Here is a 24,836-nt window from a genome sequence, read left to right as displayed (position 1 = left end):
ATATTAGTGTGTGTTCAGGGGCTTTCCTATCGGGGAATTCACAGTAAACCCACAAGGTTTTAAAGGCACGTCTATCTCCAAGCCATATATTTCACACCAGGGATCGAAAACCACGACTACAAGCCAGAGGTGACCGACCAGCTTGAGCCTAAAGGGAGACGCTCTAGAATGCTAGGCCATACCGCCCCCCCCCCCCCCCCCCCCCCCCCGCTCAGTTTATATTTCTCTTGTACATGTAGTTCCTAAAAACTGTGTTGTCATGGTATTTTCAAGGTTGTACGTATCTTCTAGTTGTCATGGTATCTTCTAAATGTAGTTGTCATGGTACATTGTATCTTGTTATGGTATCTTCTAAATGTAGTTGTCACAATATCTATATGTTGCCACGATATCTTCTTGTTGTCATGGTATCTTGTTGTCATGGTATCTTGTTGTCATATGTCATGGTATTGTTGCCATGGTATCTTCTAATTGTCGGGTATTGTTAAAGTTATTTTGTTGGGTTTAGGGATACTATAATATGGTAAATTAGAGTTTACATGGTATGCACTGGTTGCCATGTTATAGAGTTGTCATGGTATTGTTTGTTTCAGCATCTAGTTGTCAGGGTATCATAGATTTACTTGGTATCCTTTAGTTTCCATGCTAGAGTTGTCAGGGCATTTAATCCAAAGAAGTTTTCACCTTTCACCTTTTACATGTACTTAACCGATATACCGGTAGTTTAAAATGCTATAATTATTTGCTTAATCCGTTCTGTCAGCATGGCCAAAGCACATCAAAACTAGCTTGAGTACCCTGATTTCTCAATTTTGATATCTTATTGAGAGGTTCAGAAATTTAAATTTAAAAAAACAATTGTTATTGTCCTTTAAAATCAATATTCAGCTATCCTGGCTTCATTTAAACTTACAAAAGGTATTTCCAAAGAGAGTTTGTGAGGCCCATGTTGTCCGCCCAAGATCCCTTTACCGTGATTATTACCTGAACCCGGCAGTGTGCTGGTAGAATCAAACCCCGTACCGGAAGTAGTATTAACTATGGAAGTGTTAATACACGGCTGCTAGGCCTATGTCTCTCCCCATCTTGAGATCCCCTTATAATAACCCAAGTGTAGCCGCAACCCAAACAGTCAAACAACAGTCACAAATACATATTACTGTGTCACTGTTAAAACAATGACTTTATTGTAAAATTCCTAAAGATGGTGTAAAATTGTACCGTTTCTAAGCAATGATTAATAAAAGTTTTTTTATTGTGTGTATACAAATAGACTGAGAGAATATTCTAGAGAGGGAGAGGGAGTTAAAATGTGTTTGATATATCATCACTCACACCATATCGCTAGTTTGAGTAGGTGTGGACATAGATTATTGTACATGTAGGTGCACATACAACCAGACCAGTTCAACCATGGGGTAAGACATGTTCACATTTCTTCTCTTCCTCACTTTATAATGGTTTGGTATTATGACTTAATCATGGATAGATGTCCTGGGATATAATCTAGAGTAGGAAGAGGTATATTATTTAAATGTATAGGATATATACCGGTTGAGGTTTAGTGTATAGAGTAGGCGTTACAGAGAGAGAGAGTTTCTACTGTATTTTACACATTCACTACTACCTGTGACCTAATTCTCTCTAACTCTACTATCTCCCTCTCGGCTTTGTGTATTTCTATTTACATGTATGCTGATCAGGTTGTATGTAAGATTATATAGATAGATTTATCTGTCGAGAGTATACACTGCAACAAGTACATAATTTAGGCTCGTGTTAGGCCATAAACAAATTATTTTTTGTTTCTTGTGATGTATAAGAAAAGCGTTAAATGAAGTAAATGTGTAAACCATGAACCCTATATAGGGTCCATGGGGTAAACTTATTCATTAATGCTTATTGCTGCTGTTTTGGAAAACAACTAATATTTATTCTTTCTGTTGTCATAGTTGGATGTATTCTTACTGCTAGAGGGACATTTTTTGGGGGTGTTTAAACTTAAAAGTTCATTTAAGCAGGTATTCTTAAAGTAGCAAAAAAAAAAAAAAAAGGAGTGTCTACCATAAAGTGCTCCTTTTGTACACATTTGTATTTCCTTGTAATGCAACCACAAAACTGGGTTAATAGTTGGTTGTAATGTGAGTCCGTAAATTAAAGATACATAGCCTTACTAGTTAGTAAGTCCGGTAGTGGCTGTTGTCACTTTAAGTTAAGATAGTTTTATCAACTAAATGTAGAATTATTAAAAAAAATATTTATAGACTTATGTAGATATTAGAAAATGATTAATATAATTGATACTGTGGTCTATAAGTTTATGTAACCATACACATTTATAGTCCTGAAAATCTAACCCTCTAGTACAGCCATTAATGGTTGGAAAAAGTTCTTCTATTCTAATATAAGGAGTAATGTGTTAACTATAGATTTGGTCGTCTGTCAATGAGTCAAGCATTTTCAATCACCGGCTTGTGCATGTAATTGACAGGAGTAGGATCACCTGATTAACCTTTCTTTGGGTCGACCGATTTCCTTCCACTGCTGAAAAGCCCTGCGAGTAAGAGAATTTATGAATAAAGAAATACCATATGTTAGTGTCAAAATTATCTGTTTTGTGTTGAATGAATGTTTAAATTCCCTCCCAGATTTCTTTGTGTGAAATAGCTTTATTTAACATCCGCTTCCACCGCTTCTCTTGGGTGGCAGAATGGTTTAACACGTGCATGTTCGATCATTAGGTATGCCACTGAGTCTCCTGCTTGTACGTGACAAAGACTAGGGTCTTCTATTCAACATTGTGGGTTTTATCTGGATCTTCCAGTTTACTCCCACTGACCTCTATGCTCAAGCAGGGGGGTTGGATGGCTGAATGGTTAGCGTGCGCGCGCTGTATCATAAAGTCTGTCATTGAGTCGACTGGCGTGGTTTCAAATCTCCGGTTGTACGTGACGAGGAGTAGGGTCGCCTGTCCAACTTCGTGGGTTTTCTCCGGGTCCTCTGGTTTCCTCCCACTGCTAAAGACCCCTATGCGCAAGCGAATTATTTAAATGAAATTAAACCATATGTTAGTCCCAAAATGACCTAGTTCGTGTCGAGTGGACGTTAAACCCCATTCCTCTATCTCTCTCTATGCTCAGGCAGATTTTTGAACCATATGTTGGTCCTGAAATAATTATGTAGAATATAATTACTATTAATTACAGGTGATGAAAACATTACACGAGTCAATGACACCTGTCTTTAATCACATGACACCTCTAATGTACTAAGGACATGTCACAGGTTGTAACTAATAAATGAGATGCCAAGTGCAGTTATCTTGGGGTACACGAGTCCCTGAATCTTGATTAATAAGTTTCAGCACAATGAACACCTGAATCTCGATTGAGTTTCAGCCCAACGATTCCCTCGAATCTTGATTAATAAGTTTCAGCACAATGGACACCTGAATCTCGATTGAGTTTCAGTGCGATAAACTGAAAATCACGCGCCATAATTTCCAGCTGTGTATTTATTTTATGTGTACAACATGTCCTCACATAAATACTCTAAATATTCTCAATCACTCTCCTTATATTATGACGGAGCCGCTGTGGCTCAGTGAGTAACACGTTTGATGGCTGAGGAAGTTCATCAGATTTTCCAGTGTCGTTCCTCCTTGTCATTATTGCAAGACAAGGCCTGGTAGGGGACAATGTTTAGTCGGACAAAAAATTGAGGTCCCTGTACACATTGACATGCATGTTAAAGAACCCTTTGCTGTTGGAATTCGATATGAAAGCAAGCCATAGTGCAACTCTCCAGGTAAAATTTGTTATAACAGTAGGACGTTAAATCCCATTTCATTTTTTATAATACGATTATTTACCGATTCTCTCAGCATGTCCAAACTGGAGAGCTACAATGAGTGACAAGTTCCATGCTTAATGCCACACTGATCAGCAATGAATATTCACTAGGCCAATACAATCACTGAGAAGGATGACATTGGTTTGGCTTAATGAGGTCACAATATAAACTTTTTTCTATGGGCAAACTAAATTCTAAAAATTTTTTTTTAAAGTATTAGAAAAATAAAGTGTTTGAAGTATATCTGGATAAAAAATATTACATAATTAGTGTAAATGGGTATATAAAATGATTAAAACGCACCATTCAAACTTTGTGTCAACATTGCACAGGCTATCAGCCAATGAATGCATATGAACTTTATAAAGGTCAGTCATGTTATACAGCAGTCATGTTATACAGAGGTAAAAGAAGGCCTTTGCAATCCCTATGTGAAACATATAGGCTTTATATACTTCACAACAACTAGTACCGTTTTTCATTGATTTGAGATGTTCATATAGTTAAAAAAGATACATTAGTTAAGAGTTTAATAAAGAGTTGGTCATTCTTGATATAATTATTTAAAAATAGATGATATAAAAATAAAATGTTGAAAATTTCATTAAAATTACTTAACGAAATTATCACTAGAAACGGGCGTCAACCGTCTCCGCACCGTCTCTGAGAATTGTCGATCATTTAACTGACAGACGATAACTCGTCCCACATATTCTCGATTATCAAGTAACATTCTCAATGCCTACAGTATCCTTGATTGTCAGTCCTTTCATCAGCAGTCCCTGGTAGTGACATCAGTGATTTACGATAAATGTTAACTCGGTTAGCCATCCAATGATTTAATTATTAAATGGACGATTTTTTAAATCCATACTGTATCCAAGTCATCCGGGGGTCTACAAAGTTGATTAATTAATAATTTCGATAACATTTGAAGCCTAAAGAAAGACTTGCAATAGGCAGATTTTGCTCTTAACTAATGTATCTTTACTTTAACATGTTTACAAAAGTCCTGGAAATAATGATATTTATAGTTGTGCATATCATCTGACATTTTGAACATAGGGGCTGACATAAACTAATAAATTATCATTAAAAAGACATCTTTTACAAATGCCTACTTTTCTGCACCAAACAGGCTACATGTAATTTTAAGACGTGCATACACCATGCAAGGTTGCTATAGACTACTCTTATATCGAATTCCAACTGCCAAGGGTCCATGTCATGGTGTACATAGGACGTCAGATTTTCGTCCATCCGAATGATTAATAGGTTTTGATTAAAGATCTGTCGTCACTATAAAAAATCTTTGTTTCATTTAGTGTCGTAGGCGGATTGATACTTAGTACGTTTGTAGTTACAATGGATGAAAGTTTGGTAAGACAGAAGTTAATTGCTGAGTAGATCTAAGCAAATTTTGTTGAGGTCCATGAGCCATGGATATAAGCTTATGCTACAAAATATAATTGTTATTCTGCACCCATGGGTTGAAGACAGGTTATTGTGGGCGTTATTTTATTGTTTGGCCTAATGCGTTGTATAGTTGTTGTTTGGCTTAATGCTTTGTATAGTGGTTGTTGTTTAACCATTCATGAATGACTTACCATGGAGTTTGTATCAGATTCAAGGTACAATGGGTATTGAATATTAAACTGTGAATATTTCGGGTTAATCTTTAAAATGAAAATATTATCTTGTTGTTACTCATTGTAGTTAAACCAGGTGGTGGATAAATGTCCGTAAATTCTGTTGATGTAAATCGAAATAAAATGAAATGCGGTCAACATCCTACTTTTTTGCACTAACCACGGATATGCCATGCTACATGTATGCGGCAAAATTTGCCGAGGGCAGCATTTCCGCCTACCATTACTTTTATCGAATTGCAACTGGCAGTGGGTTGTTTGCATGCACGGCAAAGTGTGTACCAAGATTTCAGTTTTTCGTCTCATTTGAACAGCAAGGGAAAAACCCACTGGAAAATCACATGAAACATTTTCGGACAATACTGGGGTCAAACCCAGGACCTCCTGTTTAGACTAGTGATCCAGTTCTTTACCCAGCGGGGTGGGGAAGGGATGGCCGAATGATTAGCACGTGCGCGCTGTATCATAAGGCCTGTCATTGAGTCAATTGGCGTGATTTTGAATCCCCGATTGTACGTGACGAGGAGTAGGGTCGCCTGTCCAGCCTCGTGGGTTTTCTCCGGGTCCTCTGGCTTCCATCCACTACTAAAGACCCCTACGCGCAAGCAAATCATTGAAATAAAATTAAACCATATGTTAGTCCCAAAATGACCTAGTTTGTGTCAAGTGGACGTTAAACCACATTTCTCTATCTCTCTCTTTACCCAGCGAGCCGGAATGAAATGGGTTTAACATACTATACTGTTCTACACAGACTGGGCTAATAAAGATGGACATAGGCCATACAATGTGCTATGAGGGCAATGTTTGTAACAATATGATGGTGGTAACAATAACCATATTGTGATCTTTAACCAATCATTGATTCTAAACTTCATAATCAAAACATCATTACAAATAATGCTGGTTAATTGATATGTTAAATGATCTATAGTTAAGTAAACATATTGGTCATTTGCATTTTTCTTTGTCATAAATGTACATGTATATCATTTGTTGACCAAATTAGGTAACAATCCCTGCCGATATGCGGGGTATGGTGCATGTTTATTCCATATTTTGATCAGTCTATGACATAAATCAATTAAGGGTAGGCATGTATTAAAAAGAGTGCAGGGCCAGGGATAGAATTTAAACAGCTATGACAAGCCAGATACTGTTCTTGAGAACGGGGGAGAGTTGTGATTAACAATTGTCTCAGATTGTTTGAAGAAGAAAGAACCTAAACTGCTATAGTCTGTAGTTATGATCACGGAAAGAAAAACCTACAGTGAAGTCAGCGAAAGTCATGTTTGCCCAAAGAGCGGCCATACAGCGTACTCTTACATTGAATTCCAACTGTCATGCCAATGTGTACACAGGGCCTTGTTTTTTTGCCAGGCCCGCTGTCCTGCACTACTGGCAAGGGGAACCACGCCCAGAAATCCGATGAACTTTCTAAAGGTCGACACGGGACCTGTGGGTTAGCAAGCCAATATATAACTCATTGAGCCCCTGTTGCTGAGCTCCTTATAACACAGTATATATACTGTTTCTAAAAAAAAAAAAGCTCTTTGTTGTAGCTCAAATTCTTCGTTCATAGAATGAATACAGTTTATATAATTGATTAATGTTGATAAAAATTCTATTGATCTTTTGGCCTTGATGAATCTTTATCACAGATTGGTTCATACTGGTTTCTAACATTCTAACTAAATACAAAGCTGGAGTCAACTGGTGTGGTTTCGATTCCCCGGTTGTATGGGACAAGAAGTAGTGTCGTCTGTCCAACCTCGTGGGTTTTCTCTGGATCCTCCAGTTTCCTCCCACTGCTAAAAACCCCTACACACAAGTAAATTATTGAAATAAAATCCAACCATATGTTAGTCCCGAAATTACTTAGTGGACGTTAAACCTCATTTCTGTCTCTCTCTCTCTCTCTAAATACAAAGCACACTACATGTAAGAGCTGAATGCCCTACGAGAAATAACATGGCGAATCATTGAGCTTGTTAATTGGTGTATATTAGTCCTTTCTACATGTTATAGTAGTATTGTTGTAGGTCAATCTGGTGAATAAGCTGAGGGCTAATCATACTAATAACCAACGCTACATGTATCTTACATGTACTGGCGGTCGTCACGGTTGTAATAGTTGAACTGGCCGGGTGGGTACTGGTCAAGTCTTGCCATTACTCAGGGGTAAAAGGATGGATGAAATGAAATGGGCTTTAACTTGTTCTGCTCCGACTAGGATAATAAAAATGGGCATATGTCAAACAGTGTGAGGGAATTTGCCAGGACTGCAGCACTACAGCCCTACAGCCTAATCTTTTTTCGAATTCCAGCTGTCAATGGTCCTTTTACATGAACGCCAATGTGTACACAGGACCACGTTTTTTCAACCCTTCCGAATGGCGATACATTGTCCCTTGCCAGACACGCTAGGGAGAACCACGCTAAAACATCTTGACTCAGGGATGGAAAACATTCGCATACCTGAAATAAAAACTGATGGTTGCACAAAGTTTAATAAAGTACCATATGTTTGTTTCAACAACCTCGTGGGTTTTCTCCGGGTTCCTCGGTTTCCTCCCACTGCTAAAGACCCCTACGCGCAAGCGAATTATTGAAATAAAATTAATACCATATGTTTGTCCCGAAATGACCTAGTTTGTGTTGAGTGGACGTTAAACCCCATTTCTCTCTCTCTTTCAAAATGTGGGGGTTGGGAGGCCGAATGGTTAATATGTGTGTGTGTTAGACCATTAGATCTGTCATTGATTCATGTCTCGTGGTTTTGATTCCCAGCTTGTACATGACAAGGAGTAGGTTTGCCTGTCCAACCTCGTGGGTTTTCACCTTGGTTATCTGGTTTCCTCCCTCTGCTAAAGACCCCTACGCACAATTGAATTCTTGAAATAAAAGTGAATCATACTTTAGTACCAAAATGACCTATACTAATGTCCAAAAGAAAGTATACACTGTGCATTTTGTGCTGCATCAACCAAAGTCTTTTTTCCATGGTATACAGTATTTGAGTAGAATGTCAATTTGTTTCACATTTTTATTTTGCTTAGATATGTTGAGCTTGGACGCAAGAGATAAACTCAGTAATGCTTTATCAAATGTTTTTAATCTAAACAAAACGTAGTCATATTTTAAGTGTGTATACTTTCTTTTGGACATCAGTATAGTTTGTGTCAATGAACTTTAAACCCTCTCTCTCTCTCTCTCTCTCTCTCTCGTGACTGAGACTTTAAACCCTGGTATCGTTAGATATTAGTTAGATATTACTTTGACGGTTCTGTATGATAGAATTGTGATGTCAGATATTACTTTGACGTTCCGTATGATAGAGTATTGAATGTAACTCGGAACGTTAAAGAATACTATTAATTTAAAGTCAAATAAAATGAAATGAAATGGGGTAAAAACATCCTACTTTTCTGCTCCGACTGGACTAATGAAAATGAGACTAAAGTTAAAGGGAACACATTCACAAACTCACAAAACTGCTATGGGGGAAAATTTTGCTCAGGCAGTAGTGTTTCTGTCCACTGTCAATCACAAATTCCAACTGTCATGGGTTCTTTTACATGCACTGCATCATTAGGCTTTTCATACCATCCTTGTCATGCTCTACACCCTGCACCTCTGACAAGGAATGATACCAAGCTTGAAGATCCTAGGGAACGTTCTAAGCCATCACCAAGTTCTTCTGGTTTACCGTAATGCGTCTCCCACTCACCAGGAAATAAACAGTTTAAGATCATTGATATAAGCTTCTTTTGATAAGACTTGATCAAATGTTTTAATACATGTAAACATAAACTGATTAACATTTTCCAAATCAGCTTATAAATTCTTCACTCAGATTACCTGTAGTCACAATTTTAATTTAAATATTATCATCTGTTTGGATTACAACGCTTTTATTTCATTTGTTTAAAAGTTGTTTACAACATCAATTACAAAATAAGTTAATAAGGAGTTTGAAAAACCAGCGCAAATTTTATTTTTGTAATAAAATAACCGTAAACTGATAAGCTTACTCGATAATTTGCCCATAAATAACATGGGAAGACATTTTATTTACGGTAAACATAAATTCCATTCTTAGAATGTCTTATTATTAATTAGGTAGAAATCACAGAAATTTGAAAATTATGTAACACTGCACACAGCAGTATCATAAAATATTGTGATTGGTAGAGGACCAACAATTGGGTCTGTACAAGGTTCTCTGGAAAACTTAGTATTAATATGAAATGAAAATAAGATGGAATGGGGTTTAACGGCTTGGTAATTGAACTGGACTATACAAGTCACAATTCTATGGAATACAATTACTGCTTATTACTGAGCGACATTTCGACTAGGCTTCTCTAGTCATTATTGTGCAAGCCTAGTCGAAACAACGCTCAGTAATAAGCAGTAATTGTATTCCATAGAATTGTGACCTGTATATTAGTAATACATATACAGTACTTAACAATAAGCACTGGATAATAGAGGCTTGTAGTGTGCGTGTGCATGTACTTTAACTATGGTCAAGGATTTCTGGATAACTGAAGTTGCATGGATGAATCCTCCCATTCTGCTACTGTTTGATTGGTTTTTCACAAATTTTATTGTATGGTTAAGGATTTCTCGATGACCGAAGTCGCATGGATGAATCCTCCCATTCTGCTACTGTTTGATTGGTTTTTCACAAATTTTATTGTATGTTTAATTTCTCCATTTTTGATATTTTTCAGTTAAATTGGATCAAGGAAAGAGCAAGATTTATCGCAGATTTACCCGAAGAGGAGTTCAATGATTGGGTTTTAAACGCCCGGTCATTTAGTTTGGCACCGGGGAAAAGCACCATGAGTGGTTCACACGTTACAGTTAGCATGCCTGGTTCAGGTAGCGATGGAGACGAACCAATAGTATCCCTTCAATCCTCCATCAGGAAGACTCTTCAATCAGGAAGTCTAACTGACCGAGATTCGGGTCGTCCAGGCACCATAAGCAGAAAGCACAGTACGTCTTCGGATTTGAGCGAAGAATCACGGGGTTTCTATGACTACTTTCCAAAAACCGATAAACCTGAAAATGAAAACGTGAATATCCGTGATGATCCATGCCCTGATTTTGACGAGGCGGTCGATGTGGAGTCTGATAAAAGTTCGATTGAGTCTCCACGCAGTGAAGATTCCGGAAAAGGAGAATATAATGTAATGCAACCGGATGAATACTGTGACAGCATCGAGATGAAAACATTCTCTCAATCTAAGGACTATCACGCCAGTGACGAGGATAGCGACGACTTTTCGAACCCTCATGGTTATCTCTATAGTAAACAATACGGTTACCAACGACTACGTGAGGATAATGATGAATACGAGATGGCAGCAAGCGTGGAACAATCTTCAAGAATTCAACCAGATATCAGTTTCCCAAGATACTCCAAAGCCAATACAGATCATGCCCATTCTGTTGGTGTGGATGAGGGAATAGCCTTCACTCTCAAAGCTGAATGGCCGACACATAAACCACGTACCTACGTGTCAACAGAACGTGACATAAAGTTGAAGAGAAGGAGCAAAGCTCAAGGTTAGTTTTAAATTTTGATATCATTTCTGGGCCCTTATTCACGAAAACTTAAGAAATACTGCAATTCGATTGGCTGACCAGTAAAATCAATTTGCATATATCCAATTTGCATATTGGTCAGCCAATCGAATTGCAGTATTTCTTAAAATTTCGATTGTATATTTTATGAACAATACCATTAATAAATTGTATGGAACTGTGGTACACTTGATGTATAGCAGCCAATAAAGCTAAACCAATTGTATTTTTATATCTTTCAAAGCAATTTATTTTTTGAATTTCAAGAATTAAAAGTTTGGCTCTTGAAGAACTCCAATTCAATTGGTGTGGAATAAAATACAATACTTATCTAAGTTACTTGTTAATTGACCACACTATATTAAATTCAATAGTATTTTATTCTCACTTTCATTAGACCATTACACAATACACATATTCTCACTTCCATGTACTGAAAACTTGTGCACTCTTTACCATGACAAAACTAGATCTATGGCTACACACACACACACATCTCATTACTATTCATATATTCAAGGTTATGAATATTCATGTTAACAAAATAAACAATAATTGTATGAAACAAAGGCCACTATTGGCACTGTACATGAAAATTTAAATATCTAATTCTAAATGTTAATTATAATTTTAAATAAACACTTGGTTATTGTTGTGTAGTGTCATCAAAAAACAAGGTTTTTGTTTATCAAATAATTTTCAGCAATAGAAGGTAAGGTTTTGGTACCACTAGTTTCAATCATATGGAATACAGCTATTGAGGAGGACCGCAGTCACACCCTACATGCAAACAAAACCCACCAGACAATACACACAAACTACCAATCTGTTTCACAGAGTATTACGAAAGTCTTCTAATATCTCTGTAAAAGATGAATGTCTTCAATACATGACGTCATATCACACGGTGTCAATCATTGGCTCAATGGCGCGTGCATTGTTTACAGAAGACGTTACTGATTCGAGCAGACGTCTTCAAACGTCTTTAATTATTTTTCTAATACATTAAAAAAAATGTTTAAAAATTTAATTTGTCGAAGGAAAAAAGTTAATATTTGTGGCTCATTAAGTCACATCGATGTCATCCTTATCAGTGATTTGTACACAGACATTACAAGCAACAAACATCAAATCCAGTGAGAGAAAAACAAATATTTCACTTGTTCAAATTTCTTCATAATGTTCAATAAAAACAGCACAATTTGAGGTTGACAGAAGTGTGTTTTTGTGAAGCAAGTTACAGCTTACATGTGATAATTTATGGTTGAAGGGAGACAACTTCTTTTTTTATCCAAACTTTTAGAAAAATGGCTAATTATTGATTGATTGACATTTAAACTCTGTGAAATCAATGTTCTGTTGTGTGTTTTTGATAGTTATATTTATTGGGTATGTTATATTTTACTGTGAAAGTACATACATGTACCTGCTTCCATTTATGGAAAGGGATTTGATCATGATATGCCCCCAACCCATATCATAAACCCTACATGTACCGTACATGTATTTCAATAACACATAAAAAAAAAAAATTGAATTTTCAAACACTTCACAAACTTGAGTCAAGTTGTTTTTTCCTGATCTTGTTACAGTTAGTTACATATATTTGTCTTTTTGTTTGTATAACATTTAATATACATGTAATATAATGAAACACAGGACATAGTTACTGAACGCTAAAAAACATACATGTAACATGATCATCCCATGAAAGACAATAAAATTTCAGAATAAGATTAGTACAATTTTGGAAAGTCATTCATGGCTCACACATGTAGACAGTAGAAAACTCTGAAATGTCTTCTCTCTAATCGATTCTTAAAGCATCTTAACGCTCATTCTTTATGACTTACATGTACCATGGTTACATACAATGTACAATGTATGCCTGACAATTGTTCAGTATTCTGATTTCTTTTGACATTAATGTACGGTAAGTGCATTATAGTCTCCCTTGGTAACACTGGATTTGCTGTGATGAATAAAATAAATAATTACTATTAGAAACAAAATGTATATTTGTGCTGATGTTGCACAAAGTAATGGCTGTCAAAACTGAAATAATCCTGAACAAAATGATAAATTGAACAAAAAAACATGGAGGATTGCTCTAGCTCTGTTTAGCTGCCTTCTTGATTTGGTGATAACCAATCTGATTAAAACACTGATCCTATTTTGTTTCATTTTGGGGGGTTGGATGGCTGAATGGTTAGCGTGCGCGCGCTGTATCATAAAGTCTGTCATTGAGTTGACTGGTATGGTTTCGAATCCCTGGTTGTACGTGACAAGGAGTAGGGTCGCCTGTCCAACCTCGTGGGTTTTCTCCGGGTCCTCCGGTTTCCTCCCACTGCTAAAGACCCCTACGCGCAAGCGAATTATTGAAATAAAATTAAACCATATGTTAGTCCTGAAATGACCTAGTTTGTGTCGAGTGGACGTTGAACCCCATTTCTCTCTCTCTCTCTCTCTTTTGTTTCATTTTTTATAGTTCAAAATTTTGTTTTACTTGCCTTTTCTACACTAGGATCTGGAAGAGTTGTTATATTACCGGGGTTTCGGTTGAAGGGAGGGATAAGCCAATGAAAAAGTCTGTTACAGTGACTTCTTGGCGTGCCATGCACTGAACTGTGGGTAAATCACTAGAAATGCCAACGCTGAATGATTAATCAATGTCTGACATAATAGGGTCAAAAACCGCTCGTACGACCCATGACACAACTTTCGAGTACAACTTGTCAGATTTTCATGTAGTGTAGGCGATCGAAAGTATAAAAAAAGGAAGCGCAATCTAGATCTGTATTTCAATCAGATTGCGTGATAAGTAATAAACAGCAGAAATCATGAAATGATGAGTTTTCTTAACATTTTTGATAATGCCCAAGTTTATGGCTTTATTTAGTTGAACAAACTCTTAACATGTCATTGTTCTGGTTATGACTTCTGGCACTGCTAAACAGCATTTTGACATCTTGGCAGTAGTATATTTCTTAATGACTTTCACAACCAAAGCACATGTGATGTTGGTTAGGATGTACATGTGGCTATTCGAAAGGTACAAGTAACCTTATTAATAGTATAGTGGAGGTTAACATCCCCGGTGACATCGTGTAAAAGGTGCATATAGCTCGTCAGTAGGAGATTAGTATGGAATAGTTATGGAGACAACCTGTCATTGCAGTCTGATAGGGGTCGGTTCGATTCCGGTGTTGGCTGAAGAGTTCCTCAGGATTTTCAAGCATGGTTTCCCTTGATCAGTGGTGAAGGACGGAGGGCACACACATTCCCTAAAATTTAACAGAGGGTTCCATGTATTTTAGTGATCATAATGATTTAATGAAACCAGGTTGATGGTTGACATCAATCAAAGTAATATACATGTATATGTATCAGGTGCTATCAATCAGTTAAAGGGAAACAACTCTTTAGCAATTACAGTGTAACTGACAAGAGTTATGTTTCTTTAACCACATGTTGTAAACTATTGATCTAAATGTGTCAGTACATGTCCTGTAATATCATTACAACATCACTGATTCCAGACTTAAATATATAGGGTTGTTTGAAGACACTTAGGGGAAATTAATAAATTTATACAGGAAATTCTAATTGATTCCGTTCTTTCATACAAAACTGTCAAAACTGTTCTGATGGGGTGGAAAATAAAATGATAATCTAAAATAGTTTTCTTCGGGAAGAACACTTAATTCACGATAATGAATTCAAGATTTTTCAAGCCCAGATGGGATGAAAAAAGCAAGATAACCCAAAAGGGTTTTTTTATCAGGAAAGGACGCTGACATCTCAAAGATAATGTCTTGGGTTGGAATGCTTTCAAGATTTTTCAAGTCCTATATAGAGTTAATGCCTGCAAGGCTGGAAAAAAAAGGTGTCTAGTCATCTGGATGGTACAAGAAATATACCCAGGTCCCGGCAGATGAGTATTGAAGAAGAGCAAGTGGAAATCCATCTGTTAAGTGGGGGTTGGATGGACAAATGGTTAGCATGTGCGCTTTGTATCATAAGGTCTGTCATTGAGTCAACTAGTATGGTTTTGATTTTCTCCAGTTGTACATGACAAGGAGTAGGGTCATCTGTCCAACCTTGTGGGTTTTCTCCGGGTCCTCAGGTTTTCTCCCACTGCTAAAGAGAATTATTGAAATGAAATTGAACCATGTGTTAGTCCGGAAAAGACCTGGTTTAAACTCTCTCTCTCTGTTAAGGAAAAAATTCTCTGTCCATGTCAGTCTCAAAATGACTTAATAAGATGCATATCCTCTAATCCTAACCCTGTACGTAAAATATATATATGTTAGTCTCAAAATGAATTAGTTAAGTTGAAGAGACATCAAAGTCTATTCTATTCTATTGTTGTATAGTCAAGTCATATTGCACCAGTCTATTCTTCTTGTATAACCTATAACTGTCTTGTTTCATATTGATTTCCCCTCTACTCAAATTACACCACATGCAAATAGCTTTACTCTTCAATAAATCTCTTGACAAGCAACACACAACCCTGTGGATGCCAAAAAAATCCACATTGAGTAGATGATGGAATCACAAGAATTATGTAACACAGAAAATTTATTTTTGGATAAATCAGTAGAAATGTTATTGTATTGTGTTGTTGGGATACAAATATATTCATTTCTTTGAAAATAGCAAGTGGATATATAGATATATTTGTTTATTACTGTAATATGCGTTTTTTTATGCGACATGAATTTTGGTCGTCATCCACATTTTTTTGTGAATACATGTATATCAATGAGATAAATAAGCCCATCGAATTTCAGTAATTTTTGATATTAACTTCCAGAGTTATGGCCCTTGTTCACCTCGTAAATGCTCTAGTTGTATCTTAAATATGGTCGACAAATATTAAAACCCCTCCTTTCCCTTCTCTATCAGAAGGATGAATAGGCTTAAAGCAAATCCTTTTATTTTAACAAAGGACCCAAAATATTGTGTATCAAAATTTTATTTTAAATCTTTTGAATTCCTTCTGCTGGTAGAGTAAATTCAAGTGTTGAAGAAGAGCAAGTGGATATCTGTCTGTTAAGTGCGGGTTGGATGGTCGGATAGTTAACGTGCGCTTTGTATCATAAGGTCTGTCATTGAGTCAACTGGCATGGTTTTGATTTTCTCCGGTTGTACATGACAAGGAGTAGGGTCGTCTGTCCAACCTTGTGGGTTGTCTCCGGGTCCTCGGGTTTCCTCCCACTGCTAAAGACCCCTACACGCAAGGGAATTATTGAAATGAAATTGATTCATTTGTTAGTCCCGAAATGACCTACTAGTTTGTGTTGAGTGGACATTAAACCCTCTCTCCTCTCTCTCAGGGTTGTCATTGAGGCAAGTGCCGTGATTTTGATCCCACACTTGTACATGACAAGAAGTAGGGTTGCCTGCCAAACCTCGTAGGTTTGTTCCGGTCCCCTTTGGTTTTCTCCCACTGCAAAAGACCCCTACAAACAAGGGAATGATTCAAATAAAATTATACAATATTTTTGTTGCGAAATGACCTAGTTTGTTTTGAGTTGACGGTAAACCCCCTTTCTCTCTATCTTTTATAAATATTTAAATACATATACAATAGAAACTTTAAAAATACAAATGGTAAGTTCCTATATATGTTGAACTTGAGGGAATGTACATGTACAGTGATTGATCATTTTGAATCTTGTGGGAAAAAGAGCAAAGATAATCAATATTAACAACGAAATACTGAAAAAAATCAGAGTTACTTCTAATATTAAATAATTAACTTAAAGATACATTATGGGAGATTTGTATAGAGAGTTGGCCATTCTTGCTATAACAGTTCAAAAGTAGATGATGAAAGAAGAATATATTGAAAAATTTAGTCAAATTACTTTATTCTGAACATAGTTATCATCGTTGTAATATTTGCCTAGAAATGGTAGCGAATTGTGTCTTCACCGTCGCTGATCGTTTGATTGACAGGCGTTAACTCCACCTACATATCTCGATTATCAAGTAAAGGTTTCGATGGCATACGGAAACGCTTTACAGCGACCTCGCTAAGTACACTCTATCATTTAGCCTCGATCTAACAGACGTATTTTCATCAGGTTACCCCTTATCTGATTTAATCAATTAGTGAAATCCTATTTAAATCCGAGCTGTAGCCGAGCCATCCGTGGGTCTAAAGAGTTGATTTTGGTCTTGTTGTTTAAATAAAGATCTAATTTATAATTTCTATAACATCTGAAGCCTAAATTAAGACTTGCAATAATCAGATTTAGCTCTTGCATAATGCATGTTTAACAAGAGTGTTCAGGAATTTGAGCTGTTTGTACCTCAACTGTAAAATCCAACTTAAATAGATAATTGTATTGAAATCCATGGTGAATAGAGCTAAAATCAATATCTGACATTTCTGTACTGATGGAAATAATTTCTCACTGTATCATTTATTTAAGCCATACACAATCTAAATCAATCTTGTTTGTTAATTAAACATTATTGTGGTATTTTCTACGAATGGTTTGTGGGGTTGGATGGCTGAATGGTTAGCACGTGTACGCTGTATCATACTGTATGTCATTGAGTCAACTGGCGTGGTTTCGACTCCCCGGTTGTACGTGACAAGGAGTAGGGTCGCCTGTCCAACCTTGTGGGTTTTCTCCGGGTCCTCCGGTTTCCTCCCGCTGCTAAAGACCCCTATGCACAATCGATTTGTTGAAATAAAATTGAACCATATGTTAGTCCCGAAATGACTTAGTTTGTGTCGAGTGGACATTAAACCCCATTTCTCTCTCTGTACGAATGGTTTAATAGTAAGGGGGATCTGGCAAAGGACTTTGTATAGTTGTTCGGATATGACAAAAACTAAGTTCTTGTGCGCACGTTGGCATGCCTCATTATAACTAATGAATAATAAAAGTACTGTCAAATCAATTGACTAAATCCAGTTTACCTGCGTAAATGTTTAGTGCCTTGTACAGTCCTGAGGGTGCAGTGATAATGACTTGACTTAAAATAAAAACAAATTCACAACATGCGTATTCTGCTCGTGGTATTTACGTGGCCCGAAAAGACCCTACCACCCGTCTTTTTTAAAAAAATTTCTGTCATTGAATTTTGAAGTGAAACCAGGCATGTTTTTGATGCTTTTCGTAAAATTGACGATTAGAAATCCAAATTGCTTAATTGTATTCTTGCCTTTATATGGGTTCACGGTAGGTAAGTGGGCAAGACGCTGACTCGCTAGCCTGGAGGTCGGGTGTTTGATCCCTGAATTGTCCGAGAAAGTGAATCACGATTTTCTGGTGTGATTCCCCCTTGTCGGTGATGCAGGACGGAGGGACATGGACAGCTGTCTAGTCATTCGAGTGGTACAAAAAAAACAAACAAGGTCCCATGTACACATTGGCATGCACGTAAAAGATCCATGACAGTTGGAATTCGATATAAGAGTAGGCCGTAGTGCCGCTGTCCGGGCAAAATTTTCCTCATAGCACACTGTATGGCGTATGCCAGTCTTCCAGTCTTCATTAGCCCAGTTTAGGAGCAGAACTGTAGGACGTTAAATCCCATTTCATTTCATTTCATTTTGCCTTTCTATGCGAGAAAATATATTTATACTGGGCTGCTTCTTTCTAGAGTTGGTTTCAATACTAAATATATTTATAAATCTGGAACCTCGAGTCGGTCGCATCACAGGAATAGGATAGATCAATATTTCCTTCAATGTACAAGAGTCCTAGTAGAAGATTGAACACGGCTTTGTTATGACAGAATGACTCTGAGAGGACTGAATTCACGTAAACTATTCAATTTAATGCAAACAGTTTTACGACTACAGGGATAAATTGCGAAATATTGTGAACTTCAATCAGTTCCTGTTGAAGTCTAGTACTGTGTAGACTCTGTTTCTTAGTTGAAGTCTTTTCGGAACAGACATCGGGTGATCTGACTTGTGTGTATGCAATATTTGATTGTGAATATTCAAGTCTCGATGACCCTCAGTCTTTCTGTCTGTGTCAGTGAAAGTCGATTTCGTGTGATTTGAATATCATCTTGTGGTTCTACTGCTGACTGAATCCAATATATTCAACTGAGATATTTTTAGAATGTTTAATATTTCTTGAAAATGATTCATCTTGTGATTAACTGCTGATATTTCTAGGATTGTTGTTGCTTTTATTTTTGGGGGAAGGTTCAGTTGATGATGCTGCTGCTGCTTTTTAAATTTTCATGAATAAAGAGATCGAGTCTTGGATACAAAATAGACAAAATAATTTGATAATTGTGTCTGGACTACCTCGTAAATTATGATTTGAATGGATTGAGTTGAAGCACCTGTTGGTTAATCACAAGTGATATTATAAATGAACCTCCGTCTTGACTTACTTGTGAATTAGTTTGATATTTTTCGTATTGATTACACGCTTTGGATTGATTAATTAATCAAAGTTAACGTATTGGGGAATAATTTTAATGAGTGGGCAAGACGAAGATAATTTTTGGTCCAGGTTTTCCATTTCATTCTCCAACCTACTTCTTGAAAAAGGTAAGCAAAATGTGTTCAATAGTTGCACTTCCTGTTGTATGTGGACGGAGGGCCTGACAAGGACAGCTGTCTAGTCGTTTGGATGGGACGGAAAACCGAGGTCCTGTGTACACATTGACGTGCACGTAGAAGATCCCTTGGTAGTTGGAATTCGATATAAGAGTAGGCCGTAGTGCCACTACCCTGGCAAAATTTCCCTCATAGCACACTGTATGGCGTATGCCCGTCTTCATTAGCCCAGTTTAGGAGCAGAACAGTAGGACGTTAAACCCCATTTCATTTCATTTCTGTTGTATGTGGGAGCCATGGTAGCTCAGTGAGTAAGACAATGGCTCGCTAACCTGGAGGTCTCGTGTTTGATTCCTGTGTTGACTGAGCAAGTTCATCAGAATTTTCTGGTGTGGTTCCCCTAATGTCAGTGGTGCTGGACGGAGGGCCTGGCAAGGTACAATGTATAAAAAACCTGAAGTTCTGTGTGCACATTGGTGTGTACGTAAAAGAACCCTTGACAGTTGGAATTCGATATAAGAGTTGGCTGTAGTGCTGCTGTCCAGGCAAAATTTCATTAGCCCAGTCTGAGCAGAACAGTAGGATGTTAAATTTCATTTCATGTCTGTCGTACATCATGTTCCTGAAGCAACGACCGCAAGTATTACAACATCTAGTTTGATAAGATGTATGTAGTTAAGGTGAGATTAAGCCTTCTATGGAAGATGGTCGTACATGTGAATATTGAATAAACGAGCTTAGAGAAAAGTGTATGCACAGCTTTATATAGTTGTTCCTTTCTTAAAGATACATTATGGGAGATTAGATAAGGAGCTGGCAGTTCTCACTATAATAGTTAAAAACTAGATAATGTAAAGGGGACTTGCTGAAAATTTCAGTCAAATTGATCCACTATGAACCGAGATTTCTGTGATTGAATTTTCGGTCTGGCCGCGATCATCAATACTAAAGTCGGTAGGATAAAAAACATAGTCTCAATTATCCATTTCATAATTTAATTATGAATGGAAGTCGAACAGCAAATCAGAACCTAATCCAATAAACATCGCAGCCTAGCGATGCCATCGAGAGTTGATTATGGTCTGGATAAGTTAATTAATGTCTAATTAATAATTTACATGTAGATAACATTTCAGGCCTAAAGAAAGACCTGCAATAGGCTTAGCTCTTGCATAATGTATGTTTAAATAAAGAAAACTCAAAAGATAGAGAATGTCAATATCCCCTATCCTCTAATTCTTTCCATTTTCATGGTCAGTTTTCAAAAAGAAAAGAAACCCGAGGCCTTATTCTCTAAATATTTTTAGTATGCAGTCTTTCTGTTGGCTAACATCTAAAATTCGTACAAATATTTTAAATCCACCCAATGAAAAGGCTAAATCCTTAAAATATTTAGATTTAAATTTTCTTGAATGAGGCCCCTGATTTTAGGAGATATTCGTAACGTAATTTAGTCCGAGAATGCTTTGTGAACTCAAGGCCAGATCTTCGGGCCTGGTAGTAAAACCGATTCACCTCCAAATATACTACAAGAAGGTTATCATGATCTTCTGGCCTGGTAGTAAAACCGATTCACCTCCAAATATACTACAAGAAGATTATCATGCAGAACAGGGAACATGAAAAAAAAAAGCCATTGACTGTTGGAATTCAATCGTTTCCTTTCTTTTTAGTCCCGTGTACACATTGGCGTGCACGTAAAAGATCCCTTGGCAGTTGGAATTCGATATAAGATTAGGCCGTAGTGCCGCTGTCCGGGCAAAATTTCCCTCATAGCACACTGTATGGCGTATGCCCGTCTTCATTAGCCCAGGTTAGGAGCAGAACAGTAGGACGTTAAACCCCATTTCATTTCATTTCATTTCATTACCTTTCTTTTTATATTTTCGATGGCCTACACTACATGAAGATCTGACCGGCTGTAGTGATAGGTCGCGTCAGAGGTCATATGGGCGACTTTTGACCCCATGACGTCAGACATGTGATTTAAAAAACAATCAGTATTGATGTTTCTAGTGGATAACCCACAGTTCCATGCACCACATGCCAAAAGTTTGCTGTAACCGACAGTTTCATTGCCTTAACCCTCACTTCATCCAGAACAGGTCAATGATAACAACTCTTCCATATCCTAGTGTAGTAAAGACAAGTAAAACGAAATTTTGAACTATAAAAAACGAAACGAAATAGGATCTGTGTTTTAATCAAATTGGAATTCAATTGCTGTCTGGTCAATTTCCCTCTTTTAGTCAATGAAACTGCTTGGTGTATGCAATTCTTCATTAGACCCAGTTGGCTCAGAAAAGTATGACCTTTTAAACACCATTTCATTCAAATACATGTAGTAGTGTAAGATTGAAACCCCAAAACCACAGACCGTTTGGATGCTTTAACCTGTAAAACATTATAAAATATGTACCTGTTTGTTAATAGATTAATAGCTAATTTATATACCTGAACCTATGTAGGTGTTTACTCAGTATATAGGTAATATGTAGATACAGTTATGTATCTGTTAACATATTGATATACAATATCTAAACTTTATTATATACAGGTATATATGCAAATATACTCTAAATTACTGTAAAACTGTCAAATACTCCACTCATAGAAACATAAATTTATTTATTGTCTACTAAACCATGCATACCGATATTTGGAACTATAAAAGACAGGATCAATGTGGACGCATATGTGGAGAGAGAGAAATGGGGTTTAACGTCCATTCGACACAAACTAGGTCATTTTGGAACTATAAAAGACAGGATCACTGTGGACGCATATGTGGAGAGAGAGAAGTGGGGTTTAACGTCCATTCGACACAAACTAGGTCATTTTGGGACTAACATATGGTTCAATTTCATTTCAATAATTCACTTATTCGTAGGGGTATTTGGCAGTGGGAGGAAACTGGAGGACCTGGAGAAAACCCATGCGATTGGACAGGCGACCCTACTCCTTGTCACGTACAACCAGGGAATCAAAACCATGCCAGTTGACTCAATGACAGACTGTATGATACAGTGCGCACATGCTAACCATTCGGCCATCCAACCCCCAAATTTACAAGGAAGATTCATATATCTTCCAAATTACTAATGAAATCTTGTCAACATATTTTGGGATACAGTAGTTGACAGTTGTTTTTTTTCTTAAAACTATGTGGGATAATTCATTAGGGTAGAACATTATCAAATTTCAAAATATTCAGGTTTTGTAAATGTCATATGCGTTATGTTGAGTATCTTTGACTTTTATTTATTGGTTGTGAATCTGATACGGTTTGGCATTTTATTGGAACTGGGTTGAAGGGCTCTTAATCCATTTTGAAATAAACTCGCCAGACTTTTGTCAACTTCAGAAGATAATGTCAATAAGCTTCCATTCGATTAAGTATTGAATAACCTTCAACAAAAAACTGACTTGATTTATACACAGCATATCGTATTCTGACTGATACATGTATTTTATGACTGCCTATATTTAATTCATGTACTGCTTCAAGTTCATGTCAATAACATTCTATGTTTACTTGATACAAACTGGAAACAAAATATCTCTGATCTTTGACTCTAAAAAGTTTTGGAATTTTTTTTAGTTTATGTACAAAAAAGTTAATGGTTGGTTATTAATAATTGAGATGTCATTTGTTTGGATATATTTTTCATAAATGGACCGAATATTTTGAATGTTTCTTTCATTGACATGGAAAATGATTGAAATATTGAGTGACGATTGATAGCCATTCCGTATCGGCACCGCCATCATTTTCATGTCTGTGAATACAAAGAAAATTGAGATATCAAAAGGCTATTTACTGAATGCGTTACAAATAAGCTCTTATATTTACCGGATAATTGGAATTACCAATAAAGGTGCTCACTGACTGGGTCTATTGGGGGATGTAGTTGTCAAGTTGACGATTAGCTGACAAGGTGATTGACTTCTTAATCAACAAGTGATAATTAACTCATTGTAACTGTAAACCGAAAGTAGATTGATTTATTATACTATAGTGGTCGGGGTATTGTTTTATCATTTGGCTTATTTGGACAGTAAACAAGGGAAAACCTGCGATGGAAAGTCCTGCACTGCGTGCTTTGTGAGGTTGTTCAATTGAGACCAATGAAATACTGTACTCTAGTAAAATTCAGAAATTTTTGATCATGAATTTTGGAGTTGTCTCCCTGTTTGCTTTTAAACACATTACAGGACAGAGTTAACCATGGTATTTAAGAAAGAATTTGAATTTCAATGTTTTAAATGTGCCTCCAAAAAGCTAAATGATGAGGGATGTGGATTTTTCGGAATACATGTGTATGTCAAATTTCTCGCAGTTTAATCCTCACTAATATGTACATTTAATTAAGAAAACAAAATCAAATTACCCATGCTAGATGAACTCCTGACTTGGATTTAATCAGATTTAGAACTGGCCCATATATTTGGTTTTTGGCCAAAAAAGATGGTGACGGTCTTGTTACATAGGGGACAGCTTAGATCGATGGAATTTTTAAATGGTCATATACCTGCTATATATCTCTCTTAATACTGAATTGAATTGAACCAGTTTTGGACTGATTGATATTGATTTACCTGGCGTGCAGGTAAAAGATCCCTTATAGTACACTGTATGGCATATATCCGTCTTCATTAACCCAGTCGGAGTAGGACATTTCATATCTATTAGACTTAGATATTCAACTTTCACAATATTGTAGTTAGCAATGGATTCCTATACGGCTAAAATCACACACAGTCTTTTACTGAGAACTACCTGTATGCTAGCAACTGGATCTGGTCAAACCCTGTATATCACAGATGTTGAAATAAGTAACTGATAAGCCTGGAAATAAGGCACCTGTCACAGATATTGTCAGGCACTATCCCTCAGATTTGTCTTAATTCAGTGTTGTTTATGATACATATACATATGACAAGCACCAAGTTCAAAATGTCAAGTACTGATATCTTTGAATGCAGCAATGGTGGGTGTGGCACAAGGCATGGTAAGCTTACTCTTCTGGACACCTGTTAACACTGAACAGTCCATTTGCTGGTCTGATATCATTTTTTTAGGATTTCGTATGTTGTCTAATGGTTTGGATTGTTTGTACTTAGTTTTATTTTTCTTGGGATCACGGTGCCTAAGTGGATAAGATGCTGGCTCACTAGCCTGGAGGTCG

General features: G+C 36.8%; 1 protein-coding gene across 2 annotated transcripts in view; it reads left to right on the top strand.

The window, feature by feature from the left end:
* LOC126825132 (uncharacterized) overlaps positions 1 to 24,836 on the top strand; it is a 67,198-nt gene that overhangs the window by 6,288 nt on the left and 36,074 nt on the right. For both annotated transcript variants that reach the window (XM_056101591.1, XM_056101592.1), the window contains exon 2: positions 10,241 to 11,081. In XM_056101591.1, coding sequence (XP_055957566.1) covers positions 10,241 to 11,081 — 841 coding nt within the window. The remainder of the gene's footprint in view (positions 1 to 10,240; positions 11,082 to 24,836) is intronic.

The sequence above is a fragment of the Patella vulgata genome, chromosome 6, assembly GCF_932274485.2.
Source record: "Patella vulgata chromosome 6, xgPatVulg1.2, whole genome shotgun sequence".
NCBI lineage: Eukaryota > Metazoa > Mollusca > Gastropoda > Patellidae > Patella > Patella vulgata.
Note: the sequence above shows the minus strand (reverse complement) of the source record. Positions and strands in the feature narration are given on the sequence as shown.